This window comes from Mytilus trossulus, chromosome 4, assembly GCF_036588685.1.
Source record: "Mytilus trossulus isolate FHL-02 chromosome 4, PNRI_Mtr1.1.1.hap1, whole genome shotgun sequence".
Classification (NCBI taxonomy): domain Eukaryota; kingdom Metazoa; phylum Mollusca; class Bivalvia; order Mytilida; family Mytilidae; genus Mytilus; species Mytilus trossulus.
Window position 1 is genome coordinate 63,785,219 of NC_086376.1, and position 12,627 is coordinate 63,797,845.

Sequence of the window (12,627 nt, forward strand, 5' to 3'; positions counted from 1 at the left end):
AAACTTTCTTTGTCTAAAGATAAAAAAGAAAAAGTACCAACTCATGTTACCTAATATATAGAGAAGTATGCTCTAAAGGGTAAAAAGACGAGACAAGATATGTCTTTGAACTGGCCTATTCCTTCGTCTAACTGATTAAAGGCTCTTGAAACGGATAGATTTTTTAAGAAAACTTATTTTCAAGGTTGAAAGTGGAATGCTAGACTAGAAAGAAGTAAAATTTACACACAACTACGCATTCTAGATCTTATGGGTCCTCTGTCCCGTTTATGGTCTGAAGCACATAGGATTAAGAAACATAATCAAGGTATGGACCCTTTCTTATGTAATTCAGTTAAAACAGAGAGCTATTGTGCTAGCAGGTAATGCTCACTATATTTATAACACTAACAGGAGAATAGCAATGGTAGTATAGATTTTTTTAAATGAGAAGAAAGGGAAGAAAGCTTTGGCAAAATCTAAGGGTCAACTTTTTGGTAATAAAGTTCTAAAATCTTAGGCTAAAGAAAACAAGGATAACAAAGAACTTAAAGAAATGTTGTTGTTTTCTAACAAGAAAATACATGCTGGTAAACCTCATTTTAATAGAAAAACTAATCAGTTTTTTTCAGCAGTAGCCCACAAATAACCTGCAGTCTGTAGGCGGCAGACAAGCTCTCCATCCACAAGTGTCAGTGAAGAGACCTTGGCAGGGAAACCAGTCACAAAACAGACAGGAGAACAGTTATGGTCAGCGCCAGAACTAGACCCAGAACCAAAACCAGACCCAACCTCAGAACAACCAAGGGTTCAAGAAACCTGCAAACCTATAGAACTGGTAGGTCAAGAGAAAACTTAAAGTCAAAACTATTTCCAATTACCAATGAATTGCATTATCAATCAAAATTTTATTCCTGTAGGGGAAAGGGTAAGTCTTTTCCTATAGAATTGGAACTCAATAACAAAAGATCCTTGGGTTCTCCAGTGTGTAAAAGGAATAAAATTAGATTTCGTAGCAACACCTTACCAAGATCAAATACAAAATCAAGCCTTTTTCAATCAAGAGAATCAGGAATTGATAAACAAAGAAATAACAGGACTTTTGAACAAGAAGGCCATAACATAGTCTTTCCTGACAAAGGATTCGTTCATAAGTAACAATTTTCTGGTACCAAAGAAGGGAGGGGGTCAAAGACCTGTTATAAATCTAAAACGCCTAAATGAGTTTTTTACGTTACGAACATTTAAAAATGGAGGGAATTCATTTGTTGAAAGATCTTCTTTTGAAGAACGATTGGATGGCAAAAATAGACCTAACCGATGCATATTTGACATTGCAAATAGCAAAAGACCACAGAAAATACCTCAGATTTTTTTTGGCAGGGAAAAATAATGGAATTCCGGTCCCTCTCGTTTGGGATTGCAGTAGCCCCAAGAATATTCACAAAACTGATCAAGGTTCCCATGACTGTTTTGAGACGTTTAGGTGTACGTCTGATAGTTTACCTAGACGAAATTTAATAATGAATCAGTCAAATCAAAACAAATTGTCAGATCTCTCAACAGTTTTGTCAATATTAAGGGGCTTAGGTTTTCTGATCAATACAAAAAAGTAGTAAATGTCAACACTCGGCGATCTTATACAAATACGAAATCTAAGTCCGTAATGGAACGGAGTTTCTGGGTTAAACAGTAAACTCAAAGTTGTGGACTTTGTCTCTCCCGAATGAGAATGCAGAGAAAATAAAGAACAATTCAAAATTAATGTTAGTACACAAGAAAGTGTCAGCAAGAGATTTAGCTCAGTTGATAGGTCAGTTAACAGCAACCAATCAAGCTGTCCTTCCAGGTCCTCTGCATGATCGTAGTTTGCAAATGTTGAAAACAAAAGCCCTACATTTTTGGGGCCATTACGATAACCAAATCCAGTTAAACGAGGAAGTTTAGAACGAGTTGCATTGGTGGGTAACTAAGCTGGGGTCCTGGAACGGGAAAGCGTTACTAAGACCAGAACCCCATTTAACCATTCAGTCAGATGCAAGTCTGTCGGGATGGGGAGCAATATGTCAACAGCTAAGTATAGGTGGGTTCGGTTAGACGAGGAAAAATCCCTCCCTATAAATCAGCTCGAGCTTAACGCAGCTGTGTTCGCAGTACAATCTTATGCCAAAAATCTACAAAACAAGCATATTCTTATACAAATGGACAACACGACAACAATTGTATATGTAAACAAAAAGACTAAATACCCTTTCAAATCAGTTTTGGGATTGGTGTCTTCAAAGGCAATTAACAATCACTGCGGACTATATCCATGGAAAAATCAATGTTATAGCAGACTGGGAAAGCAGGCATTATGCGGATTTCAGCAATTGGCGGTTAAGTCCGATACTTTTCAAAAGTGACATGAAACGCATAGGCCCATGCAATGTAGATCTGTTTGCAGGCAGGTCTTATACTCACCTGAACCAATATTTCAGCTGGAAGCTAGATCCCCAAGCGAAAGCGGTAGATGCCCTTCTGCAATCCTGGAGAGAGATAAAGGGTTATGCTTTTCACCCGTTCTGTCTAATAAGTACGTGTCTGGCGAAAGTTCAGGACGAGAACAGTCAGATAATTCTGATAATTCCAGTTTGGCAACCCCAGACTTTGTACCCTCTGTTACTTCAAATGTCAATAGATTACCAAGTGTTACTTCCCATGAGTCACACTACTTTATTGTCTCCCATGAAAGAGCCACACCCACTGATTCTGAACAAAACATTAAAATTAGCAGAGTGGACGGTCTCCGGAGATCATTTAACTCAATTGGAATTTCAGAGGTAACTAAATATATACTCCTTGGGTCTTGGAAATCGGGAACAAGATCTTTTGACGACAGTGCCTTGAATACGTGGTCTAGCTGGTGTAACTCACGGGATATTGACCCCTTCTCAGCACCTTTGGCCGCTATCATAGATTTTTTTTACTTGGATGTATAAGGAGGGGTATCAATGCAGAACTTTAAATCTTCACCGTTCGGCCATATTTTCAGTCCTGCCATATATCGATGGCGTCCCAATTTGTCAATTACCTATAGTAAAACAATCAATGAAAGGTGTTCTACAAAACAACCCACCTTTAACAAAATACCAATTTTCATGGGATTTGGATATTGTTTTCAAATATTTATCTGCTTTACCAATAAACAAAAAACTTTATTTTTCAGTTTTAGGTAAAAAGTTAATAATTTTATTGGCTTTGGCAGCGCCTAAAAGGATATCTGAAATTGCAAGGTTAGACAGAAGATTCATGTCCAGAAACAAAACTAGTATTATTTTTCATTTACCGGGTCTGTCTAAAAACACAAAAAGATTCCAATAACAGATCAGTGAAATACTGCAAATTTTCAAAGAAAAAATTATGTGTTATTTCTTGTATACATGAATATGAATTGAGCACTAAGCATTTAAGGCCTGTTTTAAAGTAAACATGAACCTGATCCTTTATTAAGGTCAACTAAGAAACCTTTTAAAGGTCTATCTTCACAGACAGTTGGAAATTGGATTAAATGGGTTATGAAGGAGGCAGGAATCGACATCTCATTGTTTCAAGCACATTCTTGTCGCATGGTCTCAACTAGCAAGGCAGCTACGAGTGGCATCAGTATGGATGATATTTTGTCCATGGCAGATTGGTCCAACACTAGAACATTATATAAATTTTATTTTAGGACTAATGAAAAAGCGGATAAAGTTTTAGAAATGGTAAGCTTGCTTTAAACGTGCATTATTATATTTCACGAAAATCTTTGAAATATAATTTCAGATTTTATGAGGGCGCAAAGCGCTCGAAATGAAATATTGATTATATGAAAAGATTAGAGTGAGATATAATAATGCATTTAAAATGTATTATTATATGATAGACGACTCTTGATCTAAGTATTTCTAAACAGTATTTAATAAAATATGAAATGTTACACAGAATGTTTATTCTAGAATGCAAACTTGAAATATACATCTATATCATTATATTTTTCAGAAAGGATAGAGTTGGATGGACAAGTATATGACTGGTATTCCAAACAATAATTGCAGTATTGTAGCAGTGTTGCGGAATATGATAAAGAACATTTATATGCACTTTTTTTTCCTGGACTATAAAGAAATTACTGAATTTACCGTGTATACTATTGTGAAATATTTTGATGTATATTTCATAATACAAATGATTATTTTCTGTAGTTATCTTAAGTAAGTAACTGCCTTATATCTATTCAATCCAAACAGTTCAGATGTTTGGTCAGACTTCACTGGTCGTAAAACTTGGTCTTGGACACCAGGAAATAAGACTTTAGATGTTGGATTTGCTTTTTGCCTAGTGAACTGATAATTGGTATTTTGACTGCATTTTGTTTATTCATTATCCAGATGTTTAGAAATATGTCAGTGGTAGAAACTATATCTATTGTTTACTGAATCGGTTCCCAAACCAAAAAACTTGAGGAACAAATCATGGTAACAAATGATAAACAAATCGTATGATTTCTTTGTGTTTTCATTGTGATAAAATTTCACATGCAAATGAGCTAACAAATCACAATAACAAATCACGAACAAATTGCTTACAATTCACAAGCAAATCATAAACAAGTTGTGAAGAAATTGTTTTGAAATCATTAACAAATCAGAAGTAATTGCTTTCCTACTTCAAGCAAATCACAAACAAATTGTTTTCAAATCGTAAAGAAATTGAAAAGAAATTGTTATCAAATTTTCAACAAATCAGAAGCAAATCATATTCCTACCTCAAACAAATCAAAAACAAAGTGTTATAATTTTTTTAACAAATCAGAAGTGAATCACATATTCCTACCCCTAGCAAATCACAAGCAAATCGTAAATGATATAAAAAAAGAAGATGTGGTATGATTGCCAATGAGACAACTATCCACAAAAGACCAAAATGACACAAACATTAACAATTATAGGTGACCGTACGGCCTTAAACAATTAGCACATCCCATACCGCATATAATAAATTGGCATTAATCATCAATTCACAGATTTATTTATTAAATCATTTACATCCAGATAAAAAAAATATGTTCTGCCCCTGAAACCCCAAAACTTTGCAGCGCAAATGTCTTCCTTTAATAGATACTCCCCTTATTGTAAAAAGGAATACTATCTTTGGTAGCGATGAGGGACAAATTGTTCCCTCTGTGTATGTTTCCCCTACTTTCCTTCCGAGTTTGCCCAGGATTGCTTTTTTTGGCTTCTTCAATCAAGTTGTCTGTCCACTGCTTTTTGTCATTTGTCATACTTTTCTTTACCTCCTTGTTTTTGTTACTTTACTTGGCATTTAAACTGTTCTTAACTCGTTCTGAATTATTGTTGTTACTTTTTTCCTTCAGTTGTCTTCTTTCGTCTACACATGTACATGACTCATTGTAGATTCAGGGCTTATGCTCTCGCTCTTTGAAACCTAAGGTTTTAGTTGCTGTTTCTTTATAGAATTTTGTTATTCCTTCCCAGAATGTTTCTATGTTCTCTAGTTCGTCTAAGAGTTGGAACTTGTTTTTTAGCTCGATTGAAAATGCTTTTCATACTTCTGGACGTTGCAGTTTGGTGGTATCAAATATCTTCCATGAAGTATCCGTTACAATTGTTGTGTTTTTTTATTTTTATTTGTAATTTTCATTTGAGGAGTTCATGGTCGCTGCCAATGTATGCCCCTCTCATTGCTCTTGTATTGATGTTCTGTGTTGTCTAGTAACCAGGTTATGGTCTATTTGATTCTCATTTTTATTGTTTGGTGATGTCCATGTTAACTTGTGTTTGTCTTTAAGTAAAAAGATTGTGCCAGTAATTACTAAGTTGTTCCTTTGACAAATATCAAAGAGGTTTTCTCCATTTATATTTCTTCTTCCTACTCGATGCCTTCCCATGATGTTCTAATGACCTTCATTGTTTATCCCAACATTATAAAAAGGATGTCATGCTTAGGTATCCTGTTATCGCTCTATCTAGCTGTTATATGAAGCCTTCTTTTGTTTCATATGTAGCATTGGTAGGTGCATATACAGAGATAATGATAGCTTTAATGATTGTGTGAAATCTGGCAAACATTAATTTCTCAGTGATTGGCTGTCATTCAATCAGTGTCTTTTTTGCTCGGTTTGATAACATAATTCTTCTCCCTGGTGTAATCCATCATTTCTGTCGGAGTATAATAAGACTTTACCATTTTGAAGTGTAAGCTTTCCACTGTCTAGCCATCTGACCTCGTTTAAGGCCAATATTTTTATGTTGTATCTGTCCATTTCCCTCTCCGCCTCTGCAGTTTTACATTTAGCATACATAGTTCTTACATTCCAACTGCCTAGAAGTATATTTTTATTTTGCCATACACAAGGGTGTCAGCTTGTGGACTTCCCGTGGGCTTTCATCCACCAGTGTCATGTCCCGCAAACCAATTGTGCCCCTTTTCTTTCCGATTTGTTGCTTTATTACATGTAATGTGATTAAGATCTTTATAAATGATAAATACAATTAATTAATCATGAACAGTTTTAAAGTAAGAGTCAGATAAATGATCAATAAATTGAATAATAGATTATGATGGATTAAAACATGCGACTCTACACTAGAGGTGATGTGAATCTTGCCATTCAGCCACAGGAGTTCAATATTTTAATCCTTTAGGGTTTTGTTTAAAATACATATATAAGTAAGTTATGAATGTGGTTCTAAAATTTGATAGATTTTTTTTTAATTGTGTTTCTATGTTAAAATTTGTTTGTTTTTATTCAAATTGAGATTGTGACACGGTGATGACTGCTGTATCTCTATTTTGACAATATTACCTATTATGTCTGTTTTGTTCACACATTGTTGTAAATATAATGAAATTTGATGCGACAGTCATACAAATGAAAATTAATTGCTATAAAACCAGGTTCAACTCACCATTTTATACATTTGAAAATGCCTGTACATAGTCAAGTATATAACTGTTGTTGTCAGTTCGTTTGACGTGTTTTATCATTTGTGTTTGCCATTTGGTTGGGGACTTTCCGTTTGTGTTCAAACATTTCGAATTTAAATGTTAAATAAATAGTAAAATAACAAAAATAGTGAGCTTTGAGGAAAATTCAAAACGGAAAGTCTGTAATCAAATGACAAAATAAAAAACTCAAACACATCAAACAAATGGACAACAACTGTCTTATGCCTGAATTTAAAAAGCCATTTTTTTAATGTAAATTGGGGATTTAACCTAGTGTTATAGCTAGCTGAACGCCTTACTTTAAAGACAGTCATATTCATTTTTAGCATCTAAAGAAAACAGATTTGTGACCTTAAAATTGCCACTTGAGGTAAGCAAAAAGTTGTATTTTGTAGTTTTATAATTTTGTTAGTAATTTTGCCTATTTCACTAGCTATGCTTTGCTTAGCTGCTGTATTTAGATATTTTAATGCTTAACAGTTTTGCTTCATTTAAAAATCTAATTAATCTATGAAGAGTATATTTCTTTTTACATGGTAACAGAACATTTTTTATTGCAGTTAAATTTTAGAGATATAAACTAATAGGGTACAAATTTCATATGATTCTTTGAGACAGAAAATATACATGTAAAAGACAATGACAATATTATTTTACTATAATTGTTATACAGTGCAATGTACTTGTTCATAGACATGTCGCAGTTATCTTTCTTTGAACTAGTATTTATAGCATTTTATGATTGTGTTTGACGGGCTATGTTATTTTGTTGAAATTACATAAGACTTTTAATATAGAATGCACACATAATTACAACCGAGTGCTTCCTATACTCATGCTCATTTCCACCCGGTTTCAAACAGACAACTTTTAAAACAAGTCAAACTTGAAATAACAGATATTTTTTGTAATGTTTTTGTATTTTAACACAAACAAAATACCTTTAAATGACCTAAGTGTTATTTATTTGATGTGAAGTGTTTCATAATGGTTCGTGAAATTTGCAGTTACTGGAAATGTCATCGGCGCCATTTATTTAATATTCCGTTTGTATCCTGTACAATATATAATTATGTTCCTGGTTAACTAAAGAAATAAACACCTATATATACATGATTTATATATAACCACTTCATTCATCCAAAAATAAACTTTTCTTCAAGTGCATTTTAATTTGCAATTAACAAAACCTTTTGTTGCAACAAGGTACCGGTTGAGTGATCTTTAAACTTTTTTCAAGGCTACGATATATGTGAGATGCATAAAAAAAAGTAATGATATAATACGTTTAAACTTATTTATCACGCATGTCATTCATTTAATCTGGGATGTCCGATACCACCCATTTTACGATATGTTTTAATCCGTAGAGAACACTTAAAGTTATGAAATTTAGGAAAAAAATACTGTTGAAAATTTCGTTTGTAATATTTTTAATGATTTTAATTAACAGTTATTCAGGAATTGAAGGAGGACTAGAAAGGAATATTACATCAAATATACAAAATATCAAAAACCAATTTGGTAAAAGATTAAAAATACAGAGGAAATTATTAATCAGAAGCAAGGAGGTCATAACATACAACGGACGAAATATTTCAACGGATTTTGAACTTTTTTATATGAACGTATCAACAATAAAGCTGATGGACCCTCTAATAAACAAACATCGATATACTTTGTTACTTAATACGGGAACGACGTGTACTAAAAAACATGTATTTTTGTTAGTTCTTGTTTATTCAGCAACATACAAGTTCGACGAACGTCATGTTATAAGGAAAACATTTGGATCTGTTTCCAAATTTGACAATAGACATATTGAATATGTCTTCGTACTTGGGCAAACCATGAATGATACTCAACAAAAGGAAATTGAACAGGAAAGTGTCAAATATAGAGACATTATACAAGGAAATTTTATAGACAGCTACAGAAATTTAACATATAAAAGAGTTTTTAGCTTGTTCTGGGTGAAAAGATTCTGTAACAATGTGACGTATATCATCAAAATTGACGATGATATTACTATTAACATTCCGGTTCTTATTCTTTATCTTAGCAATAAACAAAACAAAACAAAGGTTTTAGAATGTTTTCATCTGATCAATGCTAGACCTCGGCGTGGTAAACGTAATAAATGGTATACATCACCGTCGGACTACCCATTTTCAACGTTTCCTCCTTATTGTGCCGGACCTTCTTCAATAATGTCCGCTGACGTTATACAAGAAATGTTTATAGCGACAACAATCATGCCTTTCTTTTGGCTAGAAGATGTTTATGGCGGTGGATTTTTACCTTGGATTTCTGGTGTAACAATAGTCCGACCGAAACTTTATATAAAAGCTTTGCGAGCAAGCTTGAAAGACAAGCCTTGCCATTTATTTTACATAAATAATTCGAAGAATACGAATCATTCATACGTTATGTGGGAAAATATACAAAAAACTTCTACAAATGTCAGTCAGTGTTGATAGTTGATCTACGGTTAAATTTTTTTTGGGGGGAAAAGTCGAAAGGAAATTTTAACCGATAAAACAATTTAAATATTTGAATTTATATTTCTATCTTAATGTCAATTGTTTCTTTCTTCCATTTTTAGTCACTAATCTGATCTAAATACTTCCACAAGAATAATTAAAAAAATATTATAATAGTTATGGCTGCTGCCAAGAATGTTTTTAACCATTAATCTGTTTTTTTTGTTTATTTCAAACAAATAAATCATAAACGGGACATACATACAATATAAAACATGTTATATGATATAAACTATAATAATTATAAATTCATTTAAGTTTGAAATATAAGACATTTTCTAAAGAACCGATGATGAGAAAAAGGTTTAAAATGATTATAGATAAAAGAAAAATAGAAAAACAGTAAAAAAGGAAGGAGGAATTATTAATTTACATCTATCTATAATTTTAGATTAAAATATATATTTGACTTAAACAGACATTTTCTATGTTAGTCAGTAAGTATTCAAGTTTAATTATCTTAAACTATCATTTTGTCCAGGTGAATTAAGTCCATTTTTTAACAATTAGAAAAATTAGAAAAAAAGGTAAAATACAAGGCAAAGTAAACAATAAACTCATTATAGATACCAGGCTTAAACTGAGAAATAGCAACATATCATCAACTCAAATAGTTCTATTTGTATTTACTTATTGAAGTTCCAATAACCATGGTATCAGTATTTTTTTAAAGAGTTAATTGATCAGTAACGTGTTTTCATGAGAATCAGATAAAAGTATGGTATTATTCCTTCCGACAAAGTGATTGACATTTGTAAAAGATCTGAATAAATCTGGTTAAAAAAAAAGTTACAGTTGATACATGGATATCATAGATCAAACAACCATACCTATGGGAAAAAACGCTTACAGACAACACCATAATCAAAAGAAGGAGGGGAGGTTGTTAAATGCCTTCATATTCGCCTAATATGCAAAACACATGTTAGAAAGGAACACAATCATATCAATGTCTTTACTTATTAATAAAACTCATTTACGCCTGAACGGATTTAATGTTTTCATTCAAGCAACAACATGCGCCAAGTGCAATTGATCTTTATTGAATGATATTCCGATAAAACAATCCTTACTGTAGATATTTAACCAATGCTGCCGTCGTCACCGCTGGAATAATTATCTATGCATATATATTGGCAAATTCATTGAAACGGCTTCCTTAGATTAAACCACAACAAACTATGTTTTACCGTACAGTTATAAAATCTTCTGATCCGACATCATTTCAATACATATACGCTGCATTGTGTACGTTCGTGTTTTTCTCAGACAGTTTATGACGTGTTTACACTAAATACTTTTGATATGAACAGATTGGTGTTTTATACTCAGAAAACATGATGTAATTCATATAAGTTAAACTGGCCTTAAGTTACGAATTAGAATAACAAACCTCATAAAAAACTTGACAAAGATACCAGGCTGATAAATGACTAAGGATTCATCCGATGAGAAAGAATCAAAACTATTGGAAGGCTAGATCAAATACGCGTGAAAAGCAAACAATTAGCTATGCATAGTCTTATCATATTCTTGGACATTTATTTTTACATTAAATCCTGTAAAAAGCGCTCAGTGACGGCTTAAAAGAATTAATTTATTTCGAAACGTTCTGATGCATAAAACCTTCTCTGAATTAGTTGTTCATAGTTTGATCTTATGATATGCTATATCAAGGTAATAGTATAATATATATGTCTCTTCAATAATCATAATTCGATAAAGTAATGACAAATCTGAGTAACAAACTAAACCCGAGGGAACCACGTCAACTATCAGAGATATACAAGAAGCAACAGAAACACTGATTTAGAACAAAAGCAAACGAAAATATATATTTATAGAAATACACTGTAAAAACAACTGACATATTCCTGACTTGGAATAGAATATTTAGGATAAAATGGTTGGATGAACATGGATTTATTACTAGCAATATAAGCGGTAAGTTTGGCTAGCAATACAACCAGGTGAAACCCACAATTTTTCGTCGACTTTATTTTACAATATCTCTAAATTTTGTACTTTGTACTAGGTTTATTAAAATCTACGTTTCCATAGTATAAGCTGCAATGTCATATTATCCTGAGATGTTTCGAAGTGTCTTCTTCTACATTTTCTGTTTCTTGAGACTGATGATTGGTTTGATCTTTTACGTCATTATCTATTGCTACTATTCATATAGACACAACACATTAAAAAAAATTTGGAAGGTGCTGCAATTTTATTTAACATGCAGACACAAAAGAAGAAAAAATCATAAAAGAGGGACGAAAGATATCAAACAAACAGTCAAATGATAACAATGACCACTGCCCTTTCCTCGATCTTGATATCTATATCATAAACGGGAAGCTTAATACAAAAACTTATGATTAAAGAGATGATTTTTCATTTCCTATTGATAATTATCCATTTTTAGATGGTGACGTTCCCTTGTCACCATCTTATGGTGTTTATATATCTCAACTTGTACGATTCGCTCGTGTTTGTAACAACGTATTAGATTTTAGCGAGAGAAATTTATGTATTACTGAAAAATTATTACACCAGGGTTTTCGATATCACAAACTGGTCAAAACATTTACTAAAATTTTATCACCGGTATAAGGAAATAATTCGTAAATATAACTCTACATGCAGACATCTTACACGTTCAGGTATTTCACATCCAATTTTTTATGGAAATATTCTTTATAAAGCACAAAAATGTCAGTATTCTCCTTAGAAACTAACAAAACCTTTAAATAGACTTATTAAAAGGGGATACAGTTACGATACTGTTGTCAGGTCATTAAAGATTGCATATTTTAGCTTTAACATCGATTCACTGATAGGGTCTTTGCATCGGAACTAAACACATTTATTTCTTAAAAAACAGTTGTTGGCATGACACGGGTTATGTTCCTCTCATATATTTTATGATAGTATGATACTAAACCCCTAACGGGAGGGATTGTACCTGATATTCATATGATGAAGACATAATCTTTCAATCAGTTTAATTGAGGTCTGGAGCTGGCATGTCAGTTATAAATAAAATCAACGGTACCAATTTTGTTGCACCAGATGCGAATTTCGACAAAACATGTCTCTAACTGCTAGTAGTCTG

General features: G+C 32.6%; 1 protein-coding gene across 1 annotated transcript; it reads left to right on the forward strand.

Annotated features, from left to right (window-relative positions):
* The first annotated feature begins 8,311 nt into the window (after positions 1 to 8,311).
* LOC134715740 (beta-1,3-galactosyltransferase 5-like) lies at positions 8,312 to 11,299 on the forward strand. Its single transcript, XM_063578138.1, has one exon. It carries the CDS (start codon positions 8,358 to 8,360, stop codon positions 9,447 to 9,449), a length of 1,092 nt encoding a protein of 363 aa, XP_063434208.1. The 5' UTR covers positions 8,312 to 8,357; the 3' UTR covers positions 9,450 to 11,299.
* The last annotated feature ends 1,328 nt before the right edge of the window (positions 11,300 to 12,627 follow it).

What these genes read in the sequence shown, in the direction of transcription:
- LOC134715740 (XM_063578138.1), top strand. Translation starts at nt 8,358, where the DNA reads ATGAAATTTAGGAAAAAAATACTGTTGAAAATTTCGTTTGTAATATTT.